This window comes from Patiria miniata, unplaced genomic scaffold (assembly GCF_015706575.1).
Source record: "Patiria miniata isolate m_02_andy unplaced genomic scaffold, ASM1570657v1 HiC_scaffold_18, whole genome shotgun sequence".
Lineage (NCBI taxonomy): Eukaryota > Metazoa > Echinodermata > Asteroidea > Valvatida > Asterinidae > Patiria > Patiria miniata.
This window is the reverse complement of record NW_024037056.1, coordinates 9,164,995-9,184,703: the sequence shown is the minus strand read 5'-3', so window position 1 is coordinate 9,184,703 and position 19,709 is coordinate 9,164,995. Positions and strand designations below refer to the sequence as shown.

The 19,709-nt window shown below is 43.2% G+C and overlaps 1 protein-coding gene across 1 annotated transcript; it reads left to right on the top strand.

Annotated features, from left to right (window-relative positions):
* The first annotated feature begins 32 nt into the window (after nucleotides 1–32).
* Nucleotides 33–13,838, top strand: LOC119724526 (endoribonuclease LACTB2-like). Its single transcript, XM_038195617.1, has 7 exons — nucleotides 33–228; nucleotides 3,934–4,097; nucleotides 6,101–6,227; nucleotides 7,609–7,711; nucleotides 9,301–9,528; nucleotides 10,333–10,414; nucleotides 12,817–13,838. The coding sequence occupies exons 1-7, from the start codon at nucleotides 95–97 to the stop codon at nucleotides 12,861–12,863; spliced, it is 885 nt and encodes a 294-aa protein (XP_038051545.1). The 5' UTR covers nucleotides 33–94; the 3' UTR covers nucleotides 12,864–13,838.
* The last annotated feature ends 5,871 nt before the right edge of the window (nucleotides 13,839–19,709 follow it).

The window sequence follows — 19,709 nt, the reverse complement described above, 5'->3', positions numbered from 1 at the left end:
CACGTGCCGTGCCATGCCGTACATGCCGTATGACATGTATGATGTCGGCGGTGTGGACTGGAAAGTAAGAAAATCCTGATTATTATCAGGTTGAATGATGAATATTATGGCTACTGTGATCCCAAAAGTGGAGCAACTTTCTTCCCGAATCGTGCGGGTGTTGGGCTGTAACCCAGGGCCCATGACACTTCAAGGCACGAATACATACATTGTAGGAACCGGGAAAAGGTATAATTTGCATTAGCTTGAGTTGAGTAACTCCAGCTGACAGGACATGTTCATTGCTATGTACAGTATGTGAATGAATATGAGCATGTCATTGACTTGTCAGCTGGAGTTACTCAAGCGAAATTTGCATCGGTACAACTATAGAATGCAGGGCCACTTTACTCTACATCCGCGCCTCCGTACGGCTGCGTGGAGGCGTGGAACCGCAGTCGACCTACCTCTGAAAATCGATCGTGGAGTCGTGGAGCCGCAGAGAATTGCGCCCTCTATCGGTGCGCGTCTCTGCGACTCCGCGACTCCGCGCCTCCACCACTGAGAGACAGTGCCCCGTCGCCCTCCCCCCCCCTTCCTAATTGGCCCGCCCAATTAAAGCGACTCCGCGCCTCCGCGACTCCAGACAGTGCCCCGTCGCCCTCCCCCCCTTCCTAATTGGCCCGCCCAATTAAAGTGACTCTGCGACTCCCCGACTCCGCGCCTCCGCGACTCCGGACAGTGCCCCGTCGCCCTCCCCCCCCCCCCTTCCTAATTGGCCCGCCCAATTAAAGTGACTCTGCGACTCCCCGACTCCGCGCCTCCGCGACTCCAGACAGTGCCCCGTCGCCCTCCCCCCCTTCCTAATTGGCCCGCCCAATTAAAGTGACTCTGCGACTCCCCGACTCCGCGCCTCCGCGACTCCAGACAGTGCCCCGTCGCCCTCCCCCCCCCTTCCTAATTGGCCCGCCCAATTAAAGTGACTCTGCGACTCCCCGACTCCGCGCCTCCGCGACTCCAGACAGTGCCCCTTCGCCCTCCCCCCCCCCCTTCCTAATTGGCCCGCCCAATTAAAGTGACTCTGCGACTCCCCGACTCCGCGCCTCCGCGACTCCAGACAGTGCCCCGTCGCCCTCCCCCCCCTTCCTAATTGGCCCGCCCAATTAAAGTGACTCTGCGACTCCCCGACTCCGCGCCTCCGCGACTCCAGACAGTGCCCCGTCGCCCTCCCCCCCCCCTTCCTAATTGGCCCGCCCAATTAAAGTGACTCTGCGACTCCCCGACTCCGCGCCTCCGCGACTCCAGACAGTGCCCCGTCACCCTCCCCCCCCCCTTCCTAATTGGCCCGCCCAATTAAAGTGACTCTGCGACTCCCCGACTCCGCGCCTCCGCGACTCCAGACAGTGCCCCGTCGCCCTCCCCCCCCCTTCCTAATTGGCCCGCCCAATTAAAGTGACTCTGCGACTCCCCGACTCCGCGCCTCCGCGACTCCAGACAGTGCCCCGTCGCCCTCCCCCCCCCCTTCCTAATTGGCCCGCCCAATTAAAGTGACTCTGCGACTCCCCGACTCCGCGCCTCCGCGACTCCAGACAGTGCCCCGTCGCCCTCCCCCCCCCCCTTCCTAGTTGGCCCGCCCAATTAAAGTGACTCTGCGACTCCCCGACTCCGCGCCTCCGCGACTCCAGACAGTGCCCTGTCGCCCTCCTCCCTTCCTAATTGGCCCGCCCATTTAAAATGGATATGGATGCTTCGTTCTCAAAAAGATTCCGCCGAGAATTGCGCCCTCTATCGGTGCGCGTCTCTGCGACTCCGCGACTCCGCGCCACTGCGGCCACTCCAGTGCCCCGCGTCTCCGCGATTCTGCGACTCCAAGACTCCGTGCCTCCGCCGCTCCAGACAGTGCCCCCAACACATTTACAAGCACGTCCTCCCTTCCGATCCTTCATGAGAAGCTTAGAAGACAAGTGCAGTGCATTCCTTCGCTGTACTTAGCACTTTTTTGCAGGTTTGCATATCTATTACTCCTATTCCATCCACGCCTCCAGGCAAAATAAAAACCTTGCTTCGGCGTGGCCCTGCATTCTATAGTTGCTCCTTTGCATCGTACATGTTAAAATGGGGGTGATTGTGAGATGTCATGGAAGTTGATTTATTTTACATGATGAATTTCAACCTACAGTCCATCAGTTGCAGTATTCAACATGTTCAAAAAGTAACTAGGCCTAACTGATGTAGGCCTAATTGTTGTTGAAAAGCATGCTTGGTATTTAAAGAATGGGACTAAACTCCCTGTGAAATTATTCTCTCTGGCAAGCTGTCATTTTGAAGAAAACAATGTAAAAAGGCCTTTCCAACGATACGTCTAAAGACACATTGTTGGAAATTTCCGTCAGGCCAAATAAGAAAACAACATGTTTCTCGTCCGGGTTTTTGAAAAAAAAGGAGGAAGAGGGGCTTTTTTTTTTTTTTTCAAGATGGTCGCCATTTCAAACTCTTTGTGTTTCCACTGTTCAAAGACACTTTTAAAATGAAATCCAAGTTGGACAAGAAAACTGAACATAGTGTCATTTAGAGTTGTATTGGTCACATATTTCGCAAGTATTTATTTTCCGATGAATTTGTGGACTTTTTCGGTGTTTTTTACTGCATTTTTCAAAAATAAAAAATAATAAAAAAATCCAGGAGGCCTCCAAAAAGGAAGCGGGTGGGGACAAGAAACATGTTTTTTTTTTACTTCAAATGCCTAATTAGTTTATTTTTAATTTGGCGAAGTGCGCGCAAGCATTGACATGATGCACACGCACACACGCACGCGGTTGCTATACATGTAGTTCGTCGTTTCAGTGCAGGACATCACGTAGCTGCAATTGGCTGGATGAGACCGTGTCCCGGACACTGCATTCGGGCGCAATTCAAAACGTGACTCAGCAACTTTTGATTTGGGGGGGGGGGGAATGGTCAAGTTAAAAATAATGACAAATACATGTATCCTTTAAACAACTACAAAATAAAGATGAGACCTTTGACGATACTTGCAGGGAATAAAAAGGACCTGTTAGAAAAGTGCATTCTCACAGATGTTTGCGTGAAGGACAATTTCACGATATGGTTAAACAAAGCAAATACAGATTCTAATGTCCGTTGATATTTAACTGATGTTCACATTTTGGAGAGAACAAACGCTTAAAAAGCATTTGTAGAAATAAGAAAGTGTTAAGATGTTAATATGTAAAGGGAATATACATCATTTGCTTTTGCTGTAATTTTCAGAAATGGATGGAATTGGGGGGTTGGAAATATATAGCAAATATAGTTACACTGACTTTTTTGAGGTTTTGGGTTCGAAAATGCTATAAAAACTAAGAAAAACAATCATTTTCCTGTAGTCTGGTTCCCTGACTCCATATACATGTAAGAAGAAACAGAGCAGTTTACATACATTGGGGAATTGTAAGGTCAGGGAACCGGTCTAGCTGGCTTGTACCCGTTCATAGGTGTATAATCGATTGCAAACAAGTGCGATGGTCAATTGGGGCCAGTATTTGAAAAAAAGCCAGTTTTTTTCCAACGCTGGTCGGCCGACCAGCGTTGGAAATATATACAAAAATACCACTTTTCTTGAAAATGACAGTATACCAGGTGCCATGATTTTACAGGATGCTTTACACTGTCATTCACTAACAGTCCAGCAAGGTATTTCAAAATGATTTGGTAGTTTTATTTTTTGATGTTTGCAAATGTTGTATTTTCCCTTTAAGAGGGATACAGTATACGCTGGAATACATGTATCGTTTCTCACAAATTTGCACACCCCTTTCTCAAGAGTGGAAGAGGCACACAGACCATTGTATGTATACACTCGGCTTCCATATCTGTTACAAAAAAAAGAAGCTAAAATAAACATGAACATGTATCCATGGGACTGTTCATTCATGATTTACATTTTCAACACAGACGTTTCTTGATTGATACTGGCGAGGAAGACAAACCAGAATATCTGAGCAATCTGAAGACCACGCTGTCCAATCACAAGACGAGCATTCAAGAGATTCTCGTCACTCACTGGCACCATGACCACGTGGGGGGTATTCCAGGGGTCTGCAAGGAACTTCAGCTTGGTAAGACTATGGACTCTTGAGGGGGCTCTGCAGCCTTCTCATGAGATCCATGCAATGATGCTTTAAACCGGACAGTTTGATAATTAATGCTGGGTGCAATCGGTTGTTCGCGCTGAGCTGTCGGTCGATCATGACACTGTCGGCTGATCACGCTGCAACCCGTTGAACACCTTGGCTCTGGAGGATAATTTTTTAAAGGGATATATCCGTCATGATCGACCGATAACGCAGCGCGATTGACCAATTGCACAGATTGACTGATTTATGCCCACCAATAACACAAGCAAGCTGCAATGTACATGTAGTTCCTAAAATTTAACCAATTTAGTTTAAAACTAGGGTTACAAATATCATTGGCCCTACGGTTACACCTCTATGTTCCGACACCCCTTGTTCCGACTGCACATATTCCTATTCCTAACCCTAACCCTAACCCTAACCGGGAGTAACACAATCTAGGTTGTCGGAACATAGGGGTGTCGGAACATACATGTAGATGCAGTCACCGGCCCTACACCATGTACACTGTGAATACAAAAAAGTTGTAGAAACTTAAATTATTATCTTTAAGCGCTACGCGCCCTGATGTAATATGCAACATAACAGTTGAGTATTCCATGTGTGCACAGAATCTGGACTCCCACATTTTGCCTCTGAAATTTTGTTTGAAAGCCATCTTTTTGTCCTACAAAAAATCACTCCAATTTTATATGACTACAGACTAGGGCCCATTATTAGTCATCAGATAGTGTGTTCACTGTACATGCTGTAAGTATATTCAGATTGTTTTGCAAAAAACTGTAGGGCACATATGGTGTCAGACTGGGACCTGGAGTGCTCTGAAACGTGCAAAACTAAGTCAGGCCAACTTTACTCACTCTTTAAACACACATTTCTCCAAAAATGTCCACTGGGCAAAGAAAAGGTCCTCAGTATTTCACCAGCCAAGTCTGAAGACTCAATTCAATTTTTAGAGGAGACATTTCTTCAATATTTTGCTCATGAGAGGGAAGTCAAGTGATTTCAAAATGAGGCTAAAGACTAGACTGGTACATGTCCAACCATGGTCCAACTGTTTGAAAAGACTGACCTCTTCATTCATTGTCATTAGTCTGGTGACTGACTATGGAGAAATGTGTAGTAAATAGAGACTAGTTCCCATTGCATTCCATATGTTTCTTTTGGCACAGTTGATTGATGCAGTACTGAAGCGGCGTGGAACTGGTTGTTTCAGGTGCCAGTCTATTTTGTTGTATTGCATGTTTTCAATACCTTAAGATTTGGGACTCGCGGTATTGAGAGTCCCAAATTTTCGGACTACAACATGAACATCTGATCCCTTAAATTTTCATTAAAAGTCTGCTTCTCCTTGAAAAGAATCTTTAAGAGATCTATGTTTCACAGATATTTACGTGGGGCTTATACTAGACTAATCCTGTAAGGGTTAAGTATTTTCACATTTTGTTATTGACCCTGGTCACTGAGGATTATCATTGGTTATACATAGCGGTACACTGGGTCTATCTCCATGGGTAAACAAAAGACTTTCTTAAGTGTGTTTCCACGGACTCCTTATCTGTCTTTATATGTTGAAAAATCCTTGAAAATTTAGTTAACTATAATTTCAAGGGAAAATGGCTCTTTAACGAATTTTTAAGAGATGAAGATGTTCATAATGGTGTGCCTATCAATATTGTAGATTTTTTACAACTTTAACAATTTAAAGGCGAAAGGCTAAGGAAACAGAAGAAGTTCAGTGACCGCTTGGCCCTAGAGGGGGCTGTATCAAGTCAATAACAAGTCCATGTCCATTGACCAGTGATTGAAATGAACTGTGACAAGGTATTCTGTTTCAATTTTAAGCCTTACACGTATTCGCTAATTGTGAGTGAAGTTGTGATTGACATGTGATTAACTCAATATCAACTCTGCTTTCCTTGCCTCACAGTAATTTGCCTCACAGTGTTGATAAAGTACAATTTCATATCCCGCTTTTATTTTAGCGTCCTCCATTGATGTGTCCAAGTTGCCTCGCAGCCCGCATCAAGATGAGCCCATCGAGGGGGTAGATCAGGAGTACAAATACTTGGAAGATGGACAGGTTCTACGGACTGACGGTGCCACATTAAGGTTTGTGTTGGTGTTTTCAAAAGCTTGGCTCTGTTGCCAGCTGAGGCTTTAGGAGAGTTAACAGACTTTGGCACACTATGCATTGTCTACAGGTCCATGATTTGCTTCAGAAATATCTTGCTAGTCAATTTGGTTTGGACTTTAGATTATGAAGCCGAAGCTTGAGATAAGTCGTGGTTTAAAAAACACTGGATCACCACTACACGTACAATGTAAGTGCAGGATGGTTTTTGGTCTGGCAGCCAGACTCCCTTGTTGTTTGCATGTTGTGAATGTGGTGGCACCAAAATATCATGCCAAACAATATCAGGCCATCTCAACTCTTTAGGGTTGCAGGCCAGTAAATCGGTCCGAAATTGCCTATGCCGGCCAAATCACGATTTGCATGCCCTCAAAATCTTCAGTATTTGAGCATGCTGTGGGCCATGAACTTGAGGGTTTGTAAAAAATATGGGTGGAAGCCGTGCACTGGACTGTGAGCTTGTAGTTCCGTTCAATTAGGATGAAATTGGGGCCCTTAAAGCGCTCTATTTTGCAGTTATCGAGTGTCTGAATTTGGCAAGCAATACAAAAAAGTTACTTTTTAATGAAACACTGTCCCTCATTCACTTTTGATTGAGACACTGTCCAAAATAATCGGCCCACGTTTAGCTTTTAAATCAAGTGAATAAGGGAAAATACAACATTTGCAAACATCAAAAAATAAAACTACCAAATCATTTTGAAATACCTTGCTGGACTGTTAGTGAATGACAGTGTAAAGCATCCTGTTAAATCATTGCACCTGGTATACTGTCATTTTCAAGAAAAGTGGTATTTTTGTATGAATTTCCAACGCTGGTAGGCCAACCAGCATTGGAAAAAAACTGGCTTTTTTTCAAATACTGGCCCCAATTGACCATCGCACTAGTTTGCAATCGATTACACACCTATGAACGGGTACAAGCCAGCTAGACTGGTTCCCTGACCTTACAATTCCCCAATGTATGTAAACTGCTCTGTTTCTTCTTATATGGAGTCAGGGAACCAGACTACACGGAAATGATTGTTTTTCGTGGTTTATTTTATAGCATTTTCGAACCCAAAACCTCAAAAAAGTCAGTGTAACTATGTTTGCTATATATTTCCAACCCCCCAATTCCACCCATTTCTGAAAATTACAGCAAAAGCAAATGATGTATATTCCCTTTAAGTAAGAATGCCACTCCTAAACTAGACCAACTTAAGCTGAGACTGTCCCAGCCTGTTGCTCATGACAACAGGATCTTTTATAGTCAGATTTTCTTCTCAGTGCACAAGATATTCAATGAGATGCACAAATGTCATAGGTCACTCATGCAAATGGCTCATTGTATGCATTTGTCGGCTGTTGATTTTCCAGGGTAATCTACACACCAGGCCACACTGATGACCACATGGTGCTGTATCTTGAGGAAGAAAATGCTGTCTTTACGGGAGATTGCATTTTGGGAGAAGGAACAGCCGTAAGTAAAAACAAGTTATTACAAATGTTCAAACAAGGGATTCACTTTGCCGAGCACCACTATGTTGCAGAATGGCTAGTTTTCAACCTAATGATCAACTTTCCACACAAGGGTAAATCCAAGCTGAGGGACAAGGAGTGTCCTGACCCATCCCCATTTCTTTTCTTGCCCACTTTTGGCAAAAAAAATTGTAAAGTGCTTGTAAAAAAAAAAGAACATTACATTTACACAGTGTGTAATCTCAACAGCCCAATGTACTGTTCACATCGTAGTTTCCTACTTTATTCACTTCCTTTGGCAATAACACCTAAAGGGAATATACATCATTTGCTTTTGCTGTAATTTTCAGAAATGGATGGAATTGGGGGGTTGGAAATATAATAGCACATATAGTTACACTGACTTTTTGAGGTTTTGGGTTCAAAAATGCTATAAAAACCAAGAAAAACAATCATTTTCCTGTAGTCTGGTTCCCTGACTCCATTTAAGAAGAAACAGAGCAGTTTACATACATTGGGGAATTGTAAGGTCAGGGAACCAGTCTAGCTGGCTTGTACCCGTTCATAGGTGTGTAATCGACTGCAAACAAGTGCGATGGTCAACTGGGGCCAGTATTTGAAAAAAAGCCGTTTTTTCCAACGCTGATCGGCCAATCAGCGTTGGAAATTGATACAAAAATACCACTTTTCTTGAAAATGACAGTTTACCAGGTGCCATGATTTTACAGGATGCTTTACACTGTCATTCACTAACAGTCCAGCAAGGTATTTCAAAATGATTTGGTAGTTTTATTTTTTGATGTTTGCAAATGTTGTATTTTCCCTTTAAGGTGCAGTCTCTCTACTTTCCTAAAGGCATGTGCAATGCAATTTCTCTGTAATTCATAGCTATTAGCATGCAGTGTACAACACAAACATTCAGAAACCTCTTGCACAAAAACAATACCAGGCCGTTACTGGACCAAGCCCAGTCTAATGTGGCTTTCGCGAACCCGGGATTCCCGGGTTCGTATTCATGAGCACCCTACTGAGATAATGGCTCTTTAATAAGTTAACGACATTAAATATGTTCGCACATACTAATAATATGGGTGGGAGTGCAGTGGTTTGTCCTTGATAAACAGTCAGGCTATCCCCAATGTATGGGCATCTGTTGTCCAGAGCCGGCCTGCCTCCCATCAGAATTTGAGTGACGAGTGACAATCCAGTTAAGCGCTGCAAATCTACCTACATCTAAGAAAGCCACATTAGACTGGGCTTGGTCCAGCGGCGGCGGGGTAAGCATAGTGAACTAGGTCCATCATCAATTTGGTAAAAGTTCTCGCAGGCTTCTAAGTATTCCTACTTTTCCTGGTCTTTTTTTACCTTGCTCCTACTTTTTTCTTGAAATTCTTACTTGTACATGCATGTTTGTCTCCCACTTTTTTCACCTTGGTCTACTTGAAAGCCTGTTCTAGGTAGTCCTCTGAGTCAAATATTTGGATCACCAAATATTTGATCTAAGCAAAGACTTTTGAAAGTCTATCTCGTCTAATATACAACTGAGTAACTGCAAGTCAGTGAGTTGTGAGCTTTGATTTTTGTTGCAAGGTGTTTGAAGACCTGTTCACCTACATGAAGTCACTGGAGCTCATAGTGGCCTTGAAACCAGACGTTCTTTATCCCGGCCATGGGCCAGTCGTCACCAGCGCTGTTGAGAAAGTGCAGGCGTACATCGATCACCGCAACTTGAGGGAGAAACAAATACTGGAGGTGTTGGAGGCTAACAAAGGAAAGAAGGCCTTGACTTGCATGGATATGGTGAAAATCATCTACACGGTGAGAATTGAACCGGTGGAGGGGAGGGGCTAAGGCCAAAAATGTAGGAGGTAATATGACCAAGACGCGCCCATTAAATGCTCTCAGTGCCTGGGAGCATTTTATTTAAATGGATTTGGCACTAGCTGAACTTATTTTATAATTATTATTATGACAAAGTCACTGAGCAAAATATAATTTCTGAGACCTCCTTTCATGAAGTCTATGTAATAGACCACAGCGAATCTATTATGCGCGGACAGATTTGCTGATTAATTAGGCAAGACCCCGCCTCTTGACTTCCTAGATTTTGACCAATCAGCAGGCGCTTTCTATAGGTCTATCGGGTCTTCGGTCATTCACCCGTTAAGCGTCATAGACATGGATTTAAAAAAAAATGTCACCGCGCGGCGCTCGGTATTATGTTACGCGAATGCGCTCCTGGCTGTTGTTGTATTACAAAATGCTGCATTCGAATTGACCAATCACGGCGCGCGGCGCTCGGTATCATGTTACGCGAATGCGCTCCCGGCTGTTGTTGTATTACAAAACGCTGCATTCGAATTGACCAATCACAGCGTTAGTCCTGATTTTGGGATGACATGACGTCACGATTTAGTAAAGTCGACTCCGACTGGCTGGCGCGCGGCTTGCATGAATCTGCATGCTTTGACATACCAGACGTTAGACAGGAGATGGCTCCGTGGATAACGGGTGATGCTCAGACTACCTTTCATGCAGCTACATGTACCTAGTGCAGTAATTTTTAAGCACAGAAAATGGTTCTTTTTCTTCTAATAAAGCTTAATATTGCTTCACTCGTAGGAGACTCCCGAGATTTTACACATGGCTGCAGCCTCAAATGTGGACCACCATCTAACCAAATTGGAAAAGGAAGGCAAAGTTGGTAGGTGGTTTTTTTTTTAATTTCAGGAGGGTGCCAACTGGATGTGTTCTAGCTTCCATTTGATTCCTAATAAACTCTTCCCGCAACACAAGTCAAGACTTTCAACACACTCCCTTTGCTTGAGAGGTCACCTATGGTCAAAATTTTCTTTCTCATCTCCTGGCCTACTGTGTACAAACCAATAGGGGTCTTGACCAATATTGACCCAAGTAATAAGCAGGCTGACAATGCATGTTACCATAGGAGGGTTAATTAATGGGTGCACTGGGATACAACAGCAACTCACAGACCTCATTTTGTTCAGATTTGAATGTAAGCCCGCTCAATTTCTGCTGGTCCCAGAGGGCCAGCCTAGTGTCCTCTTTGTACTTAAACCATTGCTGTGACGTCACACTATTGTTAAAAGTGTGGATTCGGATCTATGAATCTCTTACACTGGTCACAAAGTGTGGATTCGGAGCGACGAATCTTTAGTAAAGTGTGGATTCAGAATTACGTGGATTCGGAATTACGAATCCACACTTCATCCACTGAACATGTCGGACAATTGTTCTCCATAATGAGCAAGAAAAGGACCGTCTGCGTGAAAATTTGTTTTCCGAAAATTACCAGTGCATCTTCACTGTCAGATTTTTCGCCGTCACTGCAAAATCTACTTTTAGTCAGAAAGAAATCGTCCTCTGAACTATCCATTTTGACGTAAGGAGCCTGTGTGTCGATACACATGCTAAACACGTCAGGAAACAATGTTGCAACCTGACGCCACTTCCGCGCTTGTGTACAATGTCTATGGAGAGTCATTTCAAGTATTTCTTAACAAATTTGGAAACATTTATCAGTCCCAGATTCATGTCTTATCATTATTTTTGCAACAAATGGCCTTCATTGAGATGAATGGGATGATATATGAAGAAAAAAGTGCGTCAGGTTGCAGCATTCTTTCCAATACTTCTGTTGATGCAATGGTTTAAGTCGAAGAATACACTCGCAAGTGTGGATTCTTAATTTACGAATCCACACTTTCTCGTGTATTCTCCTTAACCTGTCTCACTGACTGAATGTTACTTGTACCTTACACTTGCCGTAAATTGTTGTAGAGAGCTGGGCAGTGCTATTTTATAGGAGAACCCAATAACATCTATTAAAGGGTTATTAACCTGGGGCACTATTACACCTGATGTATGAAGAAATATCCAGTGAATAGCTATTCTGAATCAATTGAATACAATTGTATGTACTCTACACAACCTATGTGTTTTCTGTACACTGTATATGTATCTCACTAACTGTCACCTGTGATGTAGACTGCTTCGAGGGGTGGGGGGGGGAATTGTCACCTGAATTCAGAGAATGGATTCCAAGTATGCTTGTAGCGTGGAACCAAATATTTTGTATCAAAGAGGCTACAGGTGCTTTCAACATGTTCAATGTTGACTACCTGAGCTGCTAATTGATTGCTTATCCTATGTGCACTTCATGTATTGTACTGGCTTTATCATCGGGCACAGCAAGTAAAAAGTGAATACCTGTACTATCAGTTAACAGGGGAGAGAGTTGGGATGTTTCATGGAACCCCCCGCCCAATCCTCCTACCCCTATTGTACACTACTGCTTGGAACGTCCCCCCCCCCCAATCCTCCTAGCCCACCCTACTCTACCCCCTTATCCATACCCCCAGTGTACACGACGGCTGGGAACCCCCCCCCCCCTCCCCAATCCTCCTACCCTCACCTTATCCCAACCCCCATTGTACACTACTGCTTGGAACATACCCCCAAATCCTCCTAGCCCACCCTACCCTACCCCCTTATCCATACCCCCAGTGTGCATGATGGCTTGGACCCCCCCCCCCCCAAATCCTCCTACGCTATCCCCACCCCCAGTCTACCTGACTGCTTGGAACACCCCCTCCCCCAATCCTCCTACCTCACCCCCTATCCCTTCCCCCAGTGTACCTGACTGCTTGGAACACCCCCTCCCCCAATCCTCCTACCTCACCCCCTATCCCTTCCCCCAGTGTACATGACTGCTTGGGAAAAAAACACCACCCCCCCCCCCCAAAAAAAATAATAATGAAAATAAAATAAAATAAAATAAAATATCCTTCCCCAGCCCTACCTCTAGCCCTACCTCCCGGTGTACATGACTGCTTGGAAACACACCCCCCCCCCCCCAATCCTCCTACCCCACCCCATCCTTTCCCCCAGTGTACGTGACTGCTTGGGGGAACCCCCCCCCCCCCAATTTTCCTACACCACCCCACCCCCTATCTCTACCCCCAGTGAACATGACTGCCATTAACTGCATATAAGTGCCGAGCTCAGGGAAGCTTATCTTTCAATAGCTTTCCTCATTGAAATGGCATTTATTCAAATCTTTATTTGTCTTTTTGGATTCCACAGGGAGACAAGGCAGTAATGGTGAACACCGGTGGAGCAGCAAGCTATAAGTTTTTGAGACTCGCTTATTATATTTTTTTCTAATTTTAAATCATATAAATTATGGTGCCATATCCTCAAATGCAGGTGACTTTCAGTCAGCGAAATCCTTAATTGCTGTGAGGTATTGTATATATTTGTAGTACATGATTTTTAAAATGTATTTCATATCTCAATGTAAACATCTTAAGGGGAGGGTAAGGGGAAGTATCTCAATAAAAGTTTACGGCATATTGTATTTGTAATGATTATTTATTTACCACTTTACTAACTTTACTAATGTAAGCATGTACCCCAAGCAAGATATAATGCTAAATGGAAGTCTAGTTTTCCCGGAGGTTTAATGTTCATCGTCTAGCTGGAGTCACCATATGACAACCCAATGATAAAATGTAAGGCTGAGGTAACTCCGGCTATTCATTGTCATGTTTTTTTGCTGTAACTATTGTTAGGAAAAACAATAACAGAACATAAATGTTAAAATATACCTGTAGCAAGCTGAAAACTGGGCCCAATTTAATAGCGCTGGCGATTTGGTGCTCACAGAGCCTTTGTTTATTTTAAGGAGACCGTAAGCAGTAAGCACAGCAAAAGCATGCTTAACCACAGAGGAAAAAAAGTTACTTAAATTAGTTGCGTAACACAACTTTTCTGCTAACCCATAAGCAGTGCTATGAAATTGGGACCACGTTTTAACATGACCGGAGAGTTTGAAGTTGTGTGTTTATCGAGATATGAACAAGTAGTGCATTAAATTTGATTCAACTTTATTATTATAGCCAGATTTAAAATATAGACTGTTTCGAGTAGTATAGTCTCCGAGGTCATATACCTCATGTGTAGCAGCCATCTTGGAGGGTATAATGCCTATTTTTTGTAGGGATGTTCATGAATGAACCTTTCACTTTTGTTACAAAATTAAAATAACGGCACCAACAAATAATTCCATAATTCAACGACATTCAATAAAAGAAATTCAAATTTAATCCCAATTCTAGCGAGTCATCAATAGCACCATGTTGAAAAAAGTGAAAACTAGAAGTGTGTTCGTGCATGAACACAGGCTGTTTCGTATGTTCTTGGAATGGCTTTGTGAATTGATGACAAAATGTGTCATCATGAATTGATGATGTCACTAAATATCATGTATAATACTACACTATAACACCAATTACAATTGAATATTTAGTTCTCTAGATTTAGGCCTCAGCAACATGCCCCTTTAAGGTGAGGTCACATGACCCGTGATGACGTCATCATGACCCATGATGACGTCATCATGACCCGTGATGACGTCATCATGACGTCACTTAGATTTACATACACGTTCTTGTCTATACCAACTAATTCAACCAAATCGGACTTGGACTTCAGAAAATGTAGGGCTTTGACAATTTGTGCATATTTAATTTCATGAAACTTGACACCTGAAGACGCCATCGTGACAACAATCTTTGCCGACCATCCTTTGTTGTTGGTATATGTGTGTACTAAGTCTGAAGTCGATGGGATTTACAGTATTGCTCGTGGAAGGAAAACGTGCAAATCCTATGGAGAGAATACACCTTTAATGTGACTAACTTGACACCTCGTCTGTTTAACTATAAAACGTCCCTGTCGATGGAGTACTGTGGCCTCGTAGTTAAGGGCACTGATTCGTGGTCGGTGGGTAAAGCTGCAGGTTGTGGGTTCGAGTCCTGGCGGGGTCATGGTGCGTGTGCCCTTGGGCAAGGCACTTTGTCACTCATTGCTTTCTTTCCACCCAGGAGTAAATGGGTACCTGTGAGGGCAGAGATGGTTATTGTGATCGAATTAGCTTCCTTGCGCCTAACAGGCTGCATCGAGCTGTATACTCCCCAGGGAGCTGAGATGGTATTTAGAATGTTTCATGGGCCCAATGAGCAGGGGTAATAATGAAGTAGCGCCTTGAGCACCAGTCCTGGTGGATACGTGCGCTTTATAAATATCCACTATTACTATTATTATTATGTACCAACGAAGATCCAACCCAATCGGACTTGCAATCGGATATAGCGCTTCGAAAAATGCACCATATAATGTGATGTTACTCGACGCCTGGTGACGTCACATTGAGAGAGAAAAAGTGCACCTTTAATGCGACATAACTCGACACCACGCATGATAGTACACCAGCCAAAGTGGAATATTACAGTTTGGACTGCATTTTCTGGTAATAGCAGGCAACCATGTCAGATCAATCAGTCATAGGATGGAGAAGAAAATATAGGTGTCGGATGCCACCCTAAATTGTGACCCAATGTACCTGATTTGCATAAATTGTTAATCCCTGCCGTGTAACATATTTGTTCCCATTTAAGGTATATTATTTATTATTTCTATTTTTGGAAAAAGTGGTTTTGGTGATTCTACTTAGGCCTACACACCCTAACTTAAATAACATTTTCTTAAGCATTATATGCGACTGAATAATTATGAGGACATAGTAACGACCCAATGTGGCTACTAGTATAACCCAAAATTGCTAGCATTTGCCTTGTCCTGATATCATTTTATTTATTGATTGTTATTTATTTTATTTCTTTCTGGTAATGAAACCAGGGATTCCTCAAAAGTGCCCTAGGCACTGTAGCCCGAAAGCCTGACGAAGCCTGTAGAGAGGAGACAATGAGAAGAAATTACAGTTTTAGAGGTGTGAGAAAAAGCCCAGAAGAATATTTTAGAGAAAACCCACGGAATCAGGTAGGGACTGAAAACCCAATCCACATATTGGCCCAGGCTGGATTCGAACCCGGGTCACAGCGGTGGAAGGCGAGTAAAGTACCGCTACGCCAACCTGACTCCCAATGCCAAGTAGTCTTGCCAAACCTTAGTACTGATGTGCGTCGAATTCAACAATTTGCTTACCGGGACATTTACCCTATTAAAACCTGATCGAAAATTAACAATGTGAACAATGATAACATTGTAATATTTAACTCAGCTAACAAAAACGGGGGGAAATGAGCTGGGCTTAAATTTAGCGAAGGGTCGCCTAAGGAGATTTGAATACGTTCAACCCCCCCCCCCAAAAAGGCTTGCAATAATTATATCATTGACAAAATGTTTTCTTTCCATTAATTTTTGTTCCAATAATTTTGGGAATTTCTTTGAACTTGTTCAAGTCTCCCACGTTTATTGGCAACCCTTCACTAATTTAGGCAAATTAACATACACCTCGTTTTCCCCGTTTTTGTTTGCTGGGCTAAATATCACACCCATTGTTCACGTGAATTTCATAAGGTTTTAAAGAGTTATTGTGCCAGTAGGCAACTTGGTGAATTTGAAGCTCATCAGTACTGAGGTTTAGACTACTTGAAGATATCTGGAGAGAAATGCGCGCATTTTTTGGGGTATAACAATGGTACGGAAGCGTATGACTATCCGAGTTACTGCGTTACTTAGATAATCTTGGAAACATATAGAGTTCCATTATAAAATATCTTTACAACTTGGAATGCAGTGATAGCCCATCATGAAAAAGCTGAATTCCATGAAAGCTTATCATGGAAACGTGGAAATCCGTGGTAGGTTATCGTGGAAACGTGTCATTCCGTGATAGGCTATCATGAATAAGTGGAATTGCGTGAAATGCTATCGTGGAAACGCGGAATACTATGACAGCCTATCACGAAAACGATAGGGTATCACAGCAACATGGAATTCCGTGATGTTTTATCGGGGCAAAGCGAAATGCCATGATATCCTTTAATAGCCTGTCAAAAAAGTCCATGTTTCCACGATAGCTCATCACGGAATTACACGCTTCCACGAAAGCATATCACCGAATTATATGTTAGCTGTAACGATATTCCACGTTTTCGTGACAAGCTATCACAGTATTCCAAGTTTCACAATAACCTATCAAAAGATATGGGTGGATGCCATAGTTAAATTTGACCCTAAATATACCTAATTTGCATTTAATTGTTAGTTCATGCCGTGTAGCCTAATATATTTTTCCCATATTTAGTATATTTTTTAATTTTTTGAAAATTTTATTTTCGTGATTCTTCTGATACATCATTATTTCAACAATATTTTCTTAAGTATATAAGTTGAGTAAAAGATGTTTGTGCGAGTAAAGGCACTAACCTATTTGTACAAGTAAAGCCACGATAAAAGTGAAACAACCGAACCAAAATTGTATCAATGTGAGTCCGTCTGGAAATGGATACAATGGGGAAGGCGCGGTATGTGCGCCTGTCTAGAAATGTATTAATTTAGGAATGCGCTCTCTTTGCGATCTCCAGCGCTCAGCGTGGGAACGTGTGCTGGCTAGCCCACAATTGTCACGTGACAAGCGGTTGAACAACCGCTAGTATACAATCGGCCACTTGCTTTTTCCCTTTCGGACGCTCTCCCGACCCGCCCTCCCCAATTTTGGAGGTTTACATCACAATAACCAACCACCCGTTAAAGTTATTGAATATTGGGTGGTTGGGCTTGACATATTTAATTTTACCTTGTATGAATATTCGTTGGTTGGTATGTGGCTTGATACATAACTTATGCACTTGTTCATACTTCCAGGAATATTGGTTTGTTGGTTTGGGCTTGAAACATAAATCCATCTTCCATACCAGAACCCAGAAGGAAGAATATTGGTTGGTTGGTTTGGGCTTGACACATTATTTACCCGAATAGGTCCTTGTTAGTTGAATTTTGGTTGGTTGGTTTAGGCTTGATACATAAATACATTTCTGTCCTAGGACAAAGAGGGGGGGGGGGGGATATTGGTGGGTTGGTTTGGGCTTGATAAATAAATACATTTCCAAGTTAGGACCAAAGAGGGAAGAAAATTGGTTGGCTTGTTTGGGCTTGACACATAATTTCCCCAAAGAGGTCCTATATGGCAATATGGTTGGTTGGTTTGGGCTTGATACGTCAATACATTTCCCTACTAGGACCAAAGAGAGAAGAAAATTGGTTGGTTGGTTTGGGCTTGATACATTCTCCTTACTATGACCCAGAGGGCTTTCAGGATATGGGTTGGTTGGTTTGGGCTTGACACATTATATACCCGAATGGGTCCTGGTTAGTTGAATACTGGTTGGCTGGTTTGGGCTTGACATACTTTCCCCAAAGAGGTCCCACTATGGCAATATGGTTGGTTGGTTTGGGCTTGATACGTCAATACATTTCCATACTAGGACCGATCGGGAAGAATATTGGTTGGTTGGTTTGGGCTTGACACATAATTTCCCCAATGGGTCTTAGATATTTAGAATATAACGGTTGGTTGGTTTGGGCTTGATAAGGGGAGAATATGGGTTAGGTTTGGACACGACAACTGTTGGCTGACATGGGCGTGTTGCTCTGTGTGCCTGGCTACCCCGGAAGGACGAGTAATGGTGGCGTAGACACGTACTTTTGTTTCTATAACAATCCAGATGATTTAAGTTTAGTAAGATGCGCTTATGGCCATTATGTTAAGTAAACTCTGGCGTTGTCTACACTGGGGTTGTTTTTCCTCTGTGCCAGGGCTTGGCCCGGTGGTCACGAAAGCCTTGACCAGTTACCGTGGCCAGGCCTTGTCACAGGGTGCCCCGGGACGGGGGAGGCCGCGAGACCCCGCGAGACCCCGGGGGGCCACGGGGCACTCGGCGGAGTAACCATCCGCCGAATGGGGCGGCTGACCCAACCTCTCTCACTCCCGGGAATACTCTGTAATACTCGGGGATCTGTTGTTTGCATTTGTTCATCTTAAGGGAAAAGACCTGTTTATTGCCTATCTATTGTTTTAAGTTTGCAAGTTTGAAGTTTACTCCTTTAAGGAGTTCGAGACCAGTTATACTATGTAGACCAAGGTACTTGCTTAACAAGAATGATAAATGATTGATATATACTATTGATCAGGATTTAAAATTGCTAATGATTATATGTGCAAAGTGATTGGATGTACAATTAAGGCGTCCGACTGGGAGAAATAAAGAGCCTGGAGGCAAGGGCAAAGAATTATCGGGTCGTGTCTTTGTACAATCCATAATTTCATGATAGCCTTGTGGAGACGTAATCATCTATGGAGAAATGGCCCTGTGGAGACGTACACTCTTTTGTTCCCTATTTCACACACGTCTCCAGAGGGTACGGTGTATGAGACAACACACAAAAGTTTCCATGGCTTTATTCAATTAACTCATAAATATTCATAGATGGTTCGCTGACATAACCTTTTAGCGTACAAGCTATGGACGGTTGTGCGCGCACATATTATTATTATTCGCTTATATACGTGTACACGTCAATATACGCACAAACTGAAAGTGAAAAGACAAGAAAAAATATACCTACTTGACCCTCGATCTGCGACAGAAAAGGAAAGGAAAGTAAAAGTAAGAAAAGGAGTTACATGAAAATAAGGGGGAGGGGACGGATTTCGGCATTAACTTTGACAAAGGTCAAACAATTCATCATTATATATTCCATGACATCATCAATATGCCACTTTGGTGTAATGTAATGTAGGCACTCTTTTAATTTGTTCCCGTGCCGCGCGCCACGTAGGCCTATTCAAAACATGGCCATCACGTCACGAACAAGTGCATGAATTTTATCTCACTGTCGCCATATGTTCCTCCAAGGAATCATATCTGAGGCGACAGAGAATAATAAATGGTGTTCAAGCGCCTAACACTCACAAAAATAACATTATTTGGGCATCCCAAGAAATAATCCTTGTTTCTGTCGGAGCAATTTGCCTGTTTTCGTGTTCCTTTCTGTAACAAGTTGCTGCATTTACCAGCGACACGTATCGCTGGGTTTTCTGTATGGCTTTACCTTTCAGGGGGTTTTCCCATGAAGGTACCTATAGTCCACAAGGATAAGTGATCTCATAC